The 15,439-nt window shown below is 47.7% G+C and overlaps 1 protein-coding gene across 8 annotated transcripts in view; it reads right to left on the reverse strand.

Annotated features, from left to right (window-relative positions):
• The window catches only part of GPSM1 (G protein signaling modulator 1), a 210,471-nt gene that overhangs the window by 37,157 nt on the left and 157,875 nt on the right, over positions 1-15,439 (reverse strand). For 7 of the 8 annotated variants that reach the window (XM_043530280.1, XM_043530282.1, XM_027823419.3 and 4 more), the window contains 2 exons: positions 10,542-10,612; positions 6,183-6,362 (listed from right to left, as the gene is read on the reverse strand). In XM_043530280.1, the coding sequence (XP_043386215.1) occupies positions 6,183-6,362; positions 10,542-10,612 (251 nt within the window). Of the gene's footprint in view, positions 1-6,182; positions 6,363-10,541; positions 10,613-14,001; positions 14,080-15,439 lie in introns of those variants that run through there. The other variant, XM_027823423.3, reaches the window with a different exon arrangement.

Here is a 15,439-nt window from a genome sequence, read left to right on the forward strand (position 1 = left end):
AAACAATGCAAGTAATGCCCCATTGGTGTTTACACTTCATAAAACTAAATACACTCTTCTACCTTCAGCAATCACTTTGATCTATACTAATACACAAGTGAATTGGCCTGGATACATGCTGGCATGGCCTGGCCTCCAGCATCACAACTACTGTCAAGTACTTTGAGATGCTTGGACAGAAGGTGCTTTAGGGTGAGATTTCAGATGCTCCTAGGTGAGTCAGGAGCACAAAACTCAAACTGACTAGCAACAGGACTTGTGCTCCTGGGCCATTTTAAAAAGCTTTAGAAAAATCTCACTCTTAGCCATGCAAAGTAAAGTAGTGAGAAAGCTCTCTGGGGATGCACCGTGTAAGATGCAGCGTCCCCCGAAAAGCACATCAGCATTTGGACCCAGCCTTAGCATATGATCAGTCACAGGGAAATGGGAGTGAACTTTAACATCACACACTTTTGCTTAGGGCCCTGCTATATAAAAAAAAAATAACCAAACAATCCCTCTCCACCAACCCCAGCCCCACCCCAAACCAGACCCAATCTGTACCCTGACTGCAGAGAAACAGGTCTTCAGAAGCCCTATGCTTCCGATGCAAACTTGGCAAACTTGATCTACGGGAAGCAAAGCAAAGCCTCTCCCAGCCCCATGGGGAGCTGGGATCTGTGCTCACATCTCTCCCAGCTCGCTGGCAACACACTAACTGAATTCAAGGTCCCATCGAGCCCTTCCCAGTCCTGCCAGCTCCATGCAAGGGCCAAGGCCAGAGAGCGGATGGCTCCCAGAGAAGGAAACTTTGGCGGATAGGTGGAGAGGGTGAGCAAAGCCTCCTCTGGAGAAACCGTCCCAACCAGCTGAGTGCCCCTGGCTCAGGGGGCCCAAAGAGCAGAGGGTTGCAGCATAATGATATAGCCCATCCATCCAAATGTGTTGGGGCTGACCCCCCCCAGCCAGCCCAGCCGGTCCCGCTGCGCTTTCTCCTACCTTACACAGAAGCTAAGTCATGGCTTCCCCCTACCTGTCCCCGAGATCTGAACTGCGCTGGCTGCAGGCAGCTGCTCTCTACCAGCCTGACACCAGGGCTGGATAAGGCTTCTGGCAGATGCAGGGGCCCCTCCCTCTCCCCAGCCTCCTGGCTTGCCCAGTGTGTCTCCTGCTCCCTTCTCCTGACTCCTCTCCCACTAGGAGTTTATCATCATCATCATCTCACTAATTGGCATCAATCACCATAACAATAAGAATACAGCACCATGCATCCCAGGCTCATAGACATCTTTACAGTGATCGTTTGTGGCTCACACACCTTGGGTGAGGTAGGCGGGCAGTAACCATCTTACAGAAGAGGAAACTGAGGCACAAGATGTCATGCAGCTAGTCTGCAGAAGAGCTGGGGAAAGAACCCAGGTGTCCTGCCTCTCAGTCCTATGCTTTAGCTGCAAGACCACCCTTCCCTGAGGTATATTGCTTAACTCTGTAAAGCCCTTTGGAATCCAAGCGGTATTCAAAATGCTACCGAAAATAAAGGGCATTGCAAAGCACGGGGTTTTACAACTCTCTAGGAGGAAGCACAGGTCGGTGGTTAGGACACTAGCCTGGGATTTGGATTCAATTCCTTGCTCTTGTGTGACCTTGGGCTTCGTTTCTGGGCCTCACTTCCCCACCCGTAAAATAGGGATAATATCTACTGCACAGAACTGTTGTGGGGTTAAATACGTTAAACTCTGAGCAAAGAAAACCTCTCTTTGTTGGTGTCCTTCACTGACAGATTTCACCCATTAGAGGCTTTAAGCAACAAACAATCTTCACTAAAGGACAGACTTTGTGGATTCTCGTCTAAAAAGTCCAGCCAACGGCAGCTTTCATGGAGCTGGCTCTGCAGCGTCGTCGTGTGACCCAGCGGACACATCTATTTTTACCTCATCACGTTAGCATCTAGGGTGGGATTTGCCAGATCAGAGTTAAAAAAGGATCATGTAAATGAGAATTATAGCTTAAAAAGCCCACCCACGCTCCCATAAAGCAAACTGCTGCACTGCTGCATTGGGCTTAAGCAGAAGGAAACCAAACGAAAGGTTTTTTGGAAGAGTGACTGGGACAAGAAGTTGCCATGAATTATCCAAAATAGAGTGGCCATGACATGCAGTCTGGAGCGAGGGGTCCTTTGTGTGTGTGTGTGTGTGTGTGGCAAACCCTACAGAGGGGGTACAGCACCCCCTCCTAGAAAGTAGGGGAAGTCACAAGCACCCCATTGCAAATGAATATTGGAAACTCTAGCATTTTGCTATACGCTCCCGTCCTTCAAGGCAACCGCCTACATTTCAGCAAAAGGCAGACAGATAAGGGACAAAACTCTGTGTAAAGAGAGGAACCAGCCACAGTAGGGACACCAGCCCACACGGATTTATTCCTGGCCCAAAAGCATACGTTTGTACCAGCGTATAACCCTTGGCCTGGCTACTGATTGAAGATAAATCCAATCAAACCCTTCTTGCCAGCTCTTGACTGGATATGGGCCATTAGCTACCAAATATGGGACACCCCTTCAAATACAAGCCAGGTGGTCACCCTCAGCTTTCCACCCAGGGCACTCCTGAGTATCTGATCCATTCTCTACTGGAGCGGGATCAAAGGGGCCATGTTCGGTGCTTGCAGGGAACAGACTCAGGCTTGTCCTTCTCTAAATTCTGCCACCCTTTCCCATGCCCTGTGGCTTTGTGAGGTACATTAGCCTCACATCATGCTGTTGCCCCAGCATGCAGAACAGATGAGAAGAACCCTAGGCTTCTGCCCATATTACAGACGAAGAGGTGTAGAGGAAAAACTTCAGCCAGAAAATCCAGAGCAGGCTGCGAGGCAACGCGTCCTGTTCTATGCAAGGCCAGAGAAGACGCAAAAGGGGCTTTTGCCTCGGGAGTACAGCTGACACCAGCATTAGATTGCCAATAGCTAAGTAAAACCTTCACCACCACTGCCCAGGAGAGAAAACTCTTCCAGAGGACCTCCAGTAGGGCACTGTCTGATTTCCCTAATGATGTTGGGAACAGTAATTTCCTCGTCTGCGTGCACATTTCTGTGGTAGAGGTTTAGAAGCTTGCTCATGTGTAAGATGAGATAATCAGAATGGCCCCTTCTAGCCTTAAAAAAATATCGATTTGTGTATAACTTAGGGTCTGATCCTGTACACACCATGGGCTTGTCTACACTCGGAAATTCATCAAAAGGGCTACTCTGGGCTAATCCGTTGGGTATAAATCCTGCAGTGGACACGCCTACAGAGCCATTTCAGTACATTTCAAAGTGCCCACAAGCCCTGGCTCCTGAGCAGAGCGCGCCCTGTCTGCAGGATTGGAAAGTACTCAGGATAGCGACTTGTCTTTTGGTCTGCAAAGTGCAACGTTCCTTCCTGTAAAATAGCAATAAAGTGTGTGTGTGTGCGCGCACGCGCGCGTGAGCACTGCTACCCCTTGCTGGCCAGTGAGCGTGTGCAAGCCTGTGCATTTGGGGAGGGGAAAGCCAAAGGGGTCACAAGTTCTGGTTCAGACCTGAATCTCCGCCTCAAAGCCACTCCCCAATTGCCACCCCCTCTCCCCACCTCCCACCCTCACCTCCCAGGGCTCGCTCGCAGACAGGTTGGCTTTTCTGCATCAAGACTTCCACAAGGTCACCATCGGTCAGTGACGTTCAGCGCGGGCTTGACTACCAGAGCAGCCTATTTACTCGGCATTGTGCTCCTGGGGGGACGTGGTTTGCCTGACTGCTTGCTGGAGCTGGGCTTTTGTTTGGTTTTGGGCTGTATGTTTGTGTTAAAAATACAAGGCTATTTTGAGCAGAAATGTTCTCTCTCTCTCTCTCTCTCTTTGTGTTCCTTCTGCTGCCCCCGTGCCGCCTCCGTCTCCTCTTTGGCTCGCGGAGCTGTGTTTCCCTCGCTGGTGACCAGCTTTGCAGGGGTAAACAGAGGGAAGCGCTCTTCCTAGTAGACTCCCATTTTCCAAGGTGCTGCCTGGCAGTGGGATATCAGCCCAGAGAGTTCTCTCAAAGGGACACAGTCCTGGTAAATATCCTACGTAGGGCGGTCTGCGGCTCCCAGCCCTGGGCTCTGACCAGTAGACCGCAATCCAGGGAACCCAAATGCAACAGTCGAGATAAATCCAAGTACCCCAAGCCCTAGGGAAGTTTTGAGTCTAGATCCAAACTTTGCAGCTGAGATTCATTTCTAGCTCATACAAAAAGCTTCTGTCTCCCCTGATTGTTGTTAGTGTTTTTAATGCTAAGAAAATGGGTCCTTTGGTTGGTTGTTTTTTCTGCATTTGGATTCAAAAATATTCCCCCGTAGGTTTTTGTAGCCCAAACATTGCAGCGTTGTGCGAGTGCATGAAAACAGAGTGTTCCCACAGAGCCCGCAAGGCTTAGCAGTGCCCACTTTATTATTTAAATCATAACTGTCACACAGAGCACAAAACAGCCACCTCAGGAATCATAAGAACACAATAAAACCATAAGAATGGCCATCCTGGGTCAGACCAATGGTCCGGTTAGCCCAGTGTCCTGTCTTCCAACAGTGGCCAGTGCCAGGTGCCCCAGAGGGAATGAACAGAACAGGGCCATTATTGAGTGATCCATCCCTTTGTCCAGTCCCAGCTCCTGGCAGTCAGAGGCTAGGAACACCTGAAGTAAGGGGCTGCGGCCCTGACCATCTTGGCTAACAGCCGTGGGTGGACCTATCTCATTCTTGTTTGAATCAGAGTTCCTCATTTGAGATCACTCAGTGAAAACATTTCAAAGCCACCTTGCCCACAATAAAGAAACCTGCAGTTGCTTGTGGGCCTGACTCCCCTCTGCAGTACTGAATATAAAACCCACACAGCTGCAGGAAGCCTCCGCAGGGTAACCCATTAGATGCCTGTCAGAATGGAAACTGGCACACAGTTATTTTCTGATTGTGTTGATGGTACCGAAGAGCTTGATGTTCAGGGACAACAATATATACAAAGGTTTCAGGGGAGCAGCCATGTCAGTCTGTATTCGTAAAAAGAAAAGGAGGGCTTGTGGCACCTTAGAGACTAACCAATTTATTTGAGCATAAGCTTTCGTGAGCTACAGCTCCACTGAATGCATCCGATGAAGTGAGCTGTAGCTGACGAAAGCTTATGCTCAAATAAATTGGTTAGTCTCTAAGGTGCCACAAGTCCTCCTGTTCTTTTTGCGGATATATACAAAAAGACACCAACAGTTTCCCAGACTGGGACCCTCTGCCATTCAGGGACCAACCATGTAAGTCAAAGCAACTCCCCTTCTGACACCACATGTCGTAACTGCCAGACACCACCACAGCCAGTAACTCAACACAACTGGCACCAACTTGTTTATTCCCTGTTCCCCACGGCCGCGCTTCTTTGCCGACTGTGCTGTGCAGTCACTTGAGAGCCCTCAGAGAGGAGGGGCTGGCCGGTGCTCTTCCCTGCTCTCTGAAGCGGCACATAATGACGCTCAGCTACTTCCCAGGGCCTACCCAGAGCTCTGGACCCTAGGAGAACATCAGCGCCAGCCTAGGGATGGGCTCAGAACAAAAAATGGGCCAACTTTTTCCAAAAGCGACTCATCATTTTGGACACTCAGGTGGGGACTCCTAAAAAGGGTCTGATTCTCCAAAAGTGGCGAGCACCCGCCCCCGGAAGAGCAGGCATCCTCACATGGATCAAGCTAGGGGCCCACAGACGGAGACAGCCAAAATTGTTAGAAGTGTTGGCCTTACACCCTAACACTCCCACACTTAGGAGAAGTTCAGGTCCCATCTCTAGTAAAAACAGCAAATGGAAAACCACCATACGATCTTTCACATCATAATAATTATTCACATTATTAACAATAATAATCCACAGCTCTTACATAGCACTTTGTATCAGTAGATCACAAAAGGAGATCTTTATAAAAGGAAGTCAGTATCATTATCTCTATTTTAAAGATGGGGAAACTGAGGCAGGGAGCAGTGAATTGACTTGCCAAAAGTCACATATCAGGCCAGTGGAGAGCTGGGAATAAAACCCAGGTCTCCAAAATCCAGTGTTCTATCCAGGTCCAGGCCACACTGCCTCCTGCCTCGTCAGGCTACACATGTGACAAGAACGAACATTTTATAAAAAGCTCAAAGAGCTCTGTTTGGAAACCCCCCCAAACCCTCATCTTCCTACCGATTGAGACACCTGGAGTCGGACATCACTGGCATCCAGCGGTGACATATTGGACTCCTGGGATTTCCTCTCTGAATTGGACTGGTTCTCATGGTATTTCTTGGATCTCACGGGCAGAGACAAGAAGTCCTTTCCCATGATCTTCAGGTTTCCCATGTGGTGGCTATCCCCATTCTGCTCCTGGGGAGGACAAGAAACAGTCATTGCACAAATCATTCAGCTGAGGCTTAATGTGGTGATTGCGGGTTTACACCTAGACTCTGTAAGAAATTAATCTAGAGATCAGAAGCCACAATCGCACATTTATGATGGTGTCATGGAGGGTTAGGCACAGAAAGTTTTAGAACATAAGAACGGCCACTCTGGGTCCATCTAGCCCAGTATCTAGCCAGCAATAGTCCATGTAGCCCAGTATCCTGTCTTCTGATAGTGACCAGTGCCAGGTGCCCCAGAGGGAATGAACAGAATAGGTAATCATCATCAAGTGGTCCATCCCCTGTCACCCATTCTCAGCTTCTGGCAAACAGAGGTTAGGGACACAATCCCTGCCCATCCTGGCTAATAGCCATTGATGGACCTATCCTCCAGGAACTTACCTAGTTCTTTTTTGAACCCTGTTATATTCTTGGCCTTCACAACATCCCCTGGCAAGGAGTTCCACAGGTTGACTGTGCATTGTGTGAAGAAATACTTCCTTTTGTTTGTTTTAAAGCTGCTGCCTATTAATTTTATTTGGTGGCCCCTAGTTTGTGACTGATGCACCGTTTAGTAGAGGACAATATACATTACCGGAGAGGATGTATCATTCACAGGAAACAAAATTAGTCAAGCTTACACTAGCTTGTCAGAGTGTGTGTGCGTGCATGTGTAAGTCCAGACCGGTAATTTATTATATTTACCAGGCACACAGATAACCATCCTGCAGGCCTGGCTGCAATCCCAGGACAACGTATTAAGATGTGACCGGAGGTAACCACCACGTCAGAGAGGTCTCCTAGTTGCCTTCTCTATTCCTGACAGTCAGCTCTCTATCTCTATAGCTGCTTTTCAAAGCCTGCTCAGGTTGGTCAATTCCCCTTCCCCAAAGGGGCCTGATTCCTTGCTGGAACAATACTGCAAAACATTTGAGTGCTGTCAACTAACAAATGTGACCTGGGACTTTCAAGGATATCTCCCGTTTGTAGCGAAAGCACAAACAATCCTGCACAATTATGCCAACAGCTTGGCATAAATCACTGATGCAGCCCATGAGACAGAGACAGTATCTTCCTCTACACCACCTAGCACATGGACCGCGCTCAATAAGGATAATAAACAGGGTGCAAGGATTTCCTATCGGGGATTAAGGCTCAGGAAACTGAGGAGAACCCAGCAGCTTGGTCACATTTCAAACTACTCAGCGAGAGAAATTACCAGGTCAGGCAGATGCATGTGACTCAATCATTCTGAAGCAACTCCCCAGAAATTTGATTCAATCACTTTAATTCCATCCGTAGTGGGTGTAATTGTGATAGGAAAAAACCCATTTACCCTACAGATAGTAATAGGCATCTCTCTGATTTGCAAACACAAAGGGTCCTTAGAGCTCAACAAATGAATCAGCTACTGTAGGAGTAGAATCACTCCCTTTCCATCCACTTGCTTCCACACCTAGGGAGATATTCTTCCCTTTCATAATATACATACACCCTCCAGGAGCCCAGCACACTATTTCACTAGGGGGGCAGTGAAGCACGGGAATGGGTTACCTAGGGAGGTGGTGGAATCTCCATCCTTAGAGGTTTTTAAGGCCCGGCTTGACAAAGCCCCGGCTGGGATGATTTAGTTGGGGTTGGTCCGTCTTTGAGCAGGGGGTTGGACTCGATGACCTCCTGAGGTCTCTTCCAACCCTGATCTTCTATGATTCTAAGTGACTTGCACAAGGTCACAGAGAAGGTCAGAGTCTGGAAGAGGAACCAGTTTCCTAGTCCAGTGTCCTGCTCATTGGATCACGTAACCTCCATTTCTGGAAATAAAGCTCCTCCCATTCCAACCCTCCATGATTTAAAAGAAAAAATCCCTACTAATACCTCCGCCCCAATCACGGGCTCCTGCTCCTTACTTCCCTCCCCCAAAATGCATCCAACTTCCCTCCCTCTCCCTGTCTAACAAACAAACCATCCTTCACTGGCCTGTCTACTCTGACACCTGGTTATTTCTGCCGTGTGGCTGAGGCCGACAGGGGTGTGCCAGTGCAGGGCAGCGTGGAGGGGTTTGACACTCAGTGCTTCCAGTCCTTGGGCTACATGGCACTGTGCTTTTCACTTGAGCACAGCACCTGAATGCTCCAAGAACCATATTCAGCCTTAGCACTTGCTGGTTCAGCTGGAACGTCAGCTGCAGTACTGAGCAGTTTTGCTGCCATCGTCCTCTAGCATACATATCTCGACTTTAGCAAAGCTTTTGATACGGTCTCCCACAGGGGTAACTGAAATTTAAGGCCTGCGTTATACAGGAGATCAGACTAGATGATCTCTTTGGGCGTTGACATCTATGAATCTGTGAAAGTGATGGAGGGATTGATGCAGGAAAGGGCAAGAGAATTAGGCAATGGGGTGGAAAAGGGGCTGGAGAGATTGAAGAGATGAGACAGAGATGTGAGCTTTAATCCGATCACGCTTCCCCCACTGGGAGCTCAGAGCGGATGCCCCCCCTCCTGGGCTATAATCACATTCCCTTCAAGTGGGCTGAAGAGGCTGCCAGGAAGAGACCAAAATACACTCTCTCCTCAAGGGCCACTTAAAGGAGAATGGGAGAACTCAGCCACTGCCTGCTGACAGCTCCTGTTTACTCCAGCCTCCCAGCAAGATCTCTGGGAGCTCATAATCCTGCCTGAGGGCTCAGCTATTACACTGAAGCCCGCAGCAAGCCACACATCAGCGAGAGAGTCCCCAAGGCCATCGGGTTACTCAGCACTAACTATCCCTCGGATGGTCATTCAGACGCCTCTCTGATCTCAGCGCCGCGGCCTGGGCGTCACCGCTCCTGAGTCAGAACAGCAGTCTGGATGCCGCGCTGGGGGAGGCTGGCACCACTAGTGCCAGTCCAGCTCCAGAGCTGGATGTGTCCCGGTCAGTGGCTGGGTGAATTAAAGGGGCAGCTATCATGTCGGGGACTCGAGAGGGCTGGGGTCAGATTTACAAAGGTGTTTAGGTGCAGATGGACACAGGGGCGCTGGAACAGTTTTCATAGTGGGGGTGCTGAGAGCCATTGCACCCACTGTAAACCACTTCAAGCCAGGGGGTATGGTAGAACCCCCAGTTCCAGCACCTACAGATGGACCCGAGCAGAATTTACAAAAGCCCCATAGCAGGTTAGGTACCTGATTTCCACTGAAAGCCAGTGGGAGTTAGGCACTTGTGTAAAACTCCACTAGGCACCCATCTACATCTTTAGGCGCCTAAGTAGCTTTGGAAATCTGGTCTTTGCTTGCTAGGCCTACCTGACCCATGACTCACTCTGCAACCTTGGGTGAGCCACAGCCCCACACTGTGCCTCAGTTTCCCCATCTATAAAGAGGAGGGGGTGATAATTCTGACACACCGGAGATCTATGGATGGAAAGGGGTATCTAGATGGTAATTACTACTACAGATTACATTCAAAGCAAAGCAGACTGCTGCTGGCCTGGGAAATCTCCACAAGGCAAGAGAATGGCCTGACCCCGTGACAAAGGCAATAATTACCAGCAGAATCCCAAGAAGAAAGGCAATGGCCTGGGGAAGGTTTCAGAGGAAAATTAAATTTTTCCCGAAGATGGGAGGTTTCAGCGTCTCCCAGCTGGCTCAGACACGAGCCTAAGCACGAGAGAGAGACACAGCGGAGAAGAAACATGCCTGGATCCCACATTTCCTCTGGAGAAGCCAGCGGCAGGAAAGCCTCAGTGCACTAACAGAGCAAAACCCTGTGGTAATGAGAAGGCTCCTGCCTTTGGCCTCTCATTCCACAATCACCCTGAAGACAGCCTTGTCCCAGAGTAAAACGGACTGAGATTGGCCACCGAGATCTAATGGGGTCTAAAGTTAACTCTTGTCTTCTCCAGGAAGGATTGTTTTCCAAAAAGTGTAGCCATTGGTTTGTCAGATTTCAACTAGGTGCCTTTTTTAGCTCGACCAGCTGTTCCTCTCCTCCAGGCTCCCTAGAAACCCTCCTTGGTTAATCCCAGCGACTCTAGTGATATCTACTAATTGCATATGTCCCTGCAGATGAAGTCATCCAATAAACCATCATAGAGTCCTGCTGATATTTAATCTCCTAGGCCAGCCAGTGTGAATTTGGTTGTCCCGCCTCCCTGCCTCCTCTCACAGACACCTCTGCTTACCTTTTCAGAGGGGAACTTCAAGAGGTCTAAACTGTCCATGCTGTTCCTTTGGATTCTCTTAGGCCTGGCTCCTGAAAAACAACAACACAGACTTTATGCAAGTGGCTGTCACCTATTGTCGGTATTAATGTCATGCAGATAAAATTCAATCCACAGCAGACCCCAGCTCCTGCTAACTGGAGTGATACAAAGTCAACAGGACAGGATGTTGCAACCGGGTTGTCCTTGAGATTCAGAACATGTTTTGTTCCCTTTTGTTCGTTTGTTTTTTCAAATCACTATCGCAGTTCAGTTAGTAACAGCTAGAGTCACAAGATGCCAACCTGGACACCATGCCAGCATAGTGCTACAAGCCTAGAATCTGAGCCAGGTGCTCTGTAGCAGTGTTGCCAACCGCAAACATTAAAAAAAAAATAAAATCAAAAGTTTCCCCCCCAAAATCATGAGATTGACTTAAAAAAACATGAGATTTAACCAAATAATATGTTTGGAGTTCTGTTTCTTTGCCATCTGGTTTTGAACCTTTGGGACATGCCTGGGTCACATCTTCAAGCTTCTGTCCACAACCATGAAGGCTAGAAACGTAAATGAAAGCTGATAGACTTACAAGCTAACATGACTCCAGGAGCTGGAGCATCAGGAAAATACACCATGTACTGCAAGATTGACAATAAAATCATGAGAGCTGGCAACACTGAAGAGAGTGTCTGAGTTTCCAGCAAATTCATTTTATTAAACAATTACATCAAGAATATAACGGATGAAAATGGATTTAGATTCTGACTGTAGAGTTCTAGATTTAGATTCTGACTCCCCAAACTTTCCGTCTCTCTCTCTCTCTTTCTCTCTAGCATACTTCCTCTTGCCTCTGCACTTCCAATTAGATACATGCAGCATCCCCCATTATGCCATAATCATCATGGCTGGGAAAACTCCTGGCACAAGTCCTCCCCCAACCCTTCCGGCTCTCCCCTCTTCTCAGGAGTCTAGGTTTGGGTGGGAACCGTGCAACATTCAGTGATTTCAGGTGGCAGAGATGCTAAATTTAGAGGTTTGGGACCAGTTTTACCTGGAAGTTTTCAGGCTTGGAAAACAAAAGCCATGCCAATTCCTGAGAATGGAAACGCCAGAGCTTTGTATGCTTGTGACAGCAAATTCACCAAGAGCAAAACTATTCTGATTTGCCACAGCAATGCCCATTAATAATCTCAGATATTTGTATTACCGTCATGCCCAGGTACCCAGATCAGGATTGAGGTGCCATTGCACTGGGGATTGCACAAAGCAGAGAGCAAGGTACATTCCCAGACTCAAAGAATTTACACTCCAGTTTAAGACAAAATGCAACTAATGCCTGTAATAGACAGACTAAATGGCAGCGGGAGGGCTAGATAATTGTGGGGAAGCATAGCAGCATTACGCTTCTACAGGAAACAACAGCCCCAAGCTGAGTCCAGCCGCACTGCGAGCCTGTGTGTAACCAGGACCAGGGCTCACACTGGGACCCTCATGGTCTGCAAGTCTCAGCTATTCTGGGTGCACCAAGCCTGAGCTTCCCTCTAGCTATTCTGGAAGGAGCTGGGCTGAACGTCTCTTGGGCACACCCAGTGCACGGTTTCCATATGATGAGAGGACAAAGTCCAGATAACTCTTGTTGTGACCAGCACTGTAATAAAATGTGGTCTAGTGTATGGTAATTTCATTTGACTAACCTATATTTAATTGCACCACCCGTAAACCCTGTCCTGTCAGCCTAAAATATGTAGATTATTACAGTCCTAAAGCCCCAGTTCAGCAAGACACTGACACACATGTTTAAGTCCATCTCTATTCAGCAAAGCTTGGCAACACCTGCTTAGTTTTAAGCATATGCTAAAGTCATATTAAAGTCAACAGGAATTCAACTCATGCTTAAAATTGAGCACAGACTGATGGACCCTGCTGAATTGGAACAGTTTGTGGAATTGGGACCTAAATAGAAACTAAATTTCTCTAGAGAAAAGGAGTTTTTGGTTAGGCTTCAAAGCAAAGAGTAAGGCAACCACCGAGGCAACCATCATGTCCCTCCAACAGGGAGATCTGTCACCTTGCCACAGCTGCAAAGGCAAGGCCAGTTTCTCAGCTGGCGCTCGCTCAGCAAAACAGGACTCTGTCCCGGAAGTCAGGCAGTTGGCCAGGGTTCAGCCACAGAGCTCGCCCAGCTTTTGGGCAAATGAGAAGAAGGGCCTCTGCTACTCTGAGCAACTCGGGTAGGGCTAAATAGCTTTTGCAGTGTTGGCTTCCATCCCTGCCTACTTTTGCTGAGAGACCTTGCAGTGCCTCAGTATCTGAAAGCATTAATCACCAGTCGCAGCATTTGCACTCAGAACATGAACAGGGCACAAGTAAATACATGCTCGGGTCAAGTTCTCCATTGGTGTAAACTGACAGCTCCGCTGACACCAAGGGCATTGACCAATCTATACCATCAGAGAGTTTGGCCCACTGTCTACATAGCCCCTGTCATCTAGTCATTTTAAAGCATTTTGCAAACACAGCCCAAGCCCCTCCTTGCCCCCTGCCCCAGGACATCACTGTCCCTTGGAGCCTAGACAGAGCCCAGAGCTGAACCGAAGGTCACACAGCAAGGGCCTGGCAGACCCAGGAATGCTCACTCCCAGCTCTGACCACCAAGCCACACTCTCTGCCTTCTCACAAGTCATCTTTGGGCGCTGACAGAATGGAGGGGAGAGGCACTACCACCCAGGCTCCCCCGCCCCAAATCGAAGTGTGCTCCTCCCATCCCAGTTACAAGAGTTACCTTCCAGGAACCTCCCATTAAAAACAAAAGGCATTTTTCAGACAACATTCATTTCAGAATAATCTTTCTTCTGCATCTGCTGTGAAGGTTGCTCCCTGATATCCAGGAGTGCTTTGCACCCTCTAGGTATCAGCGAGACTCCGAGAGAATCTGGACAGGACTATTATTTCTGTTCCTAGAGATACTCTCTCTGGGTGCATCTGTATAAACAGGGAGTCCATATGTGAGTTGGGAAATAGAAGGCTGGTGTGGGGGGGGGGGAAGGGGCGATGGTGTTAAGAACCACTCAAAGGTGCCCACAAATCTCCACAGCTACCTGAAAGCTGCTCAAGGCACTGAACTTTCCTTGAAGTAAGCTACAGCCTCCTCCATTATGTGCAGCGAGGGGTTTGGAACCAAGATCATTATAAAGATTTAAAGCAGTTTCCGCATTTTGTTCTTGCTGAAGCAATGCCTCTGAGAGGTGAAGTCCAGTGTTCTAAAGCAAGCGTGCATCACGGTGAAAACAAAGAGCAGTGTGTCTGATAAGATAAATAGAAATAATTTCTAACAGCCTAAAGAGTCGTTAATTATACACCACATCCTCCGTGCTTGAGTGTATTTGCAATAGCATTAAACCGTTGGAGATAAAACCATTAATCTTTGATCTGACAAACGTACCTTTCCTTTGTTACTTTAATATATGTATTCAGCGGAGACCTTCCCAGTAATTGGGGCGTAACACAACAATTTGTTTTTTCAGTTGTGGCAGTGTGTTCTTCCTTTATTGCCACTAGGATTTCAAATTCATCTGAGGGAGAAGTTAAGAGTTAACAAATACAGCTTCCAAACAGACAGGCAGACTCTATCTATTTACCTGGGAGAGAAATTAAAATCAGTTATGGGGCCAAATTCTGAACTCAGTTACGACAATTTTGCCACACTTCCATTGAGTAATACCGTACTCTGCAAGCAGCGCCATTCAAATGAATGGGCAAAGAGTAAGGTACTACTCAGTGTGAGTAAAGGTCTCAGAAGCTGGCCCTAAATTTGGAGTAACTCCATGGAGCTCACTGGAGTTTCTCCACATTACTCAGGGGTGCAACCAAGACCAGAATGTGGTGCCTTTAATCTTTGTATCGCACTCAGCCTCAAGAATAGCAGAGAGACTTCCATACTCACCTAATCACTAGGAAAATGTGAATCCAGCTAATTTTCTATTACGGACCAGGGCATCATTTCAGATGGCTCCAAAGTAACTTCAGGGTGCACTCAGTCCCGTCCCCACAACCTCCGCCAGATTATTTTTCCCCAGAGATATTTGTAACAGCCTAATATTCAGCAAGAAAATGACACTCTCTTACTCTCTCTTTCCTCCACTGATCAGCAGCAGCAGCCCTGGATGCAAAAGACTGAGCAACTGAAAACCTGTGTCTGTTACTCTGTAGGTTTTTTTCTTCTCCCCTGTATTTATTGGCATGTTTACGAAGCCCATTGCAGACTAACGGAAAACCTCAGGGGCATTTCTAAATGCTCTCTCTGTCTTTACAGTTTGCAGAGGTCTTTAATCTAGCAAGTTGAAACCTTTTTGTGAACATCAGCTGAGCAACCTGACTGACTGTATTCATGGCTTTTTTTTTTTTTTTGGGGGGGGGGGGGAGAATCTGGGTTTGGGGTTTTTTTTGATACTTAAGGTCACGGGTTGTTTTTTTTTAAAATATATTTTTAAAAATATATCCGCCTTATGAGCTAAATAGCTCGATTAACCAATCAGAATCTCTCTGGCTTGACAATTTGGGCCACGTTAAATGTTTTTCACATTTTGTTTTTTTCATTTTATAAAACCAGGTAAGTCTGCCACCACCTGATCTTAAAGCAGGCAGACATGAGGGCCTTCATAAAATGATAAGCACAGAGAGACATTCTCTCTATGCACATATTTGAGCTATACGCATAAATACACCCCCTCTCTTTTATACCACCTCGTATCTACAAACACCCCTGTTCTTACCTCTTTGCCTCTCTCTCCCTCCCACAGACAGCCCCCCATATCTACCTATATCGAACACCCATACTGACCTCTCTCTCATACACACATTCTGTATTTCCCTATATTTAT

The sequence above is a fragment of the Chelonia mydas genome, chromosome 16, assembly GCF_015237465.2.
Source record: "Chelonia mydas isolate rCheMyd1 chromosome 16, rCheMyd1.pri.v2, whole genome shotgun sequence".
NCBI lineage: Eukaryota > Metazoa > Chordata > Testudines > Cheloniidae > Chelonia > Chelonia mydas.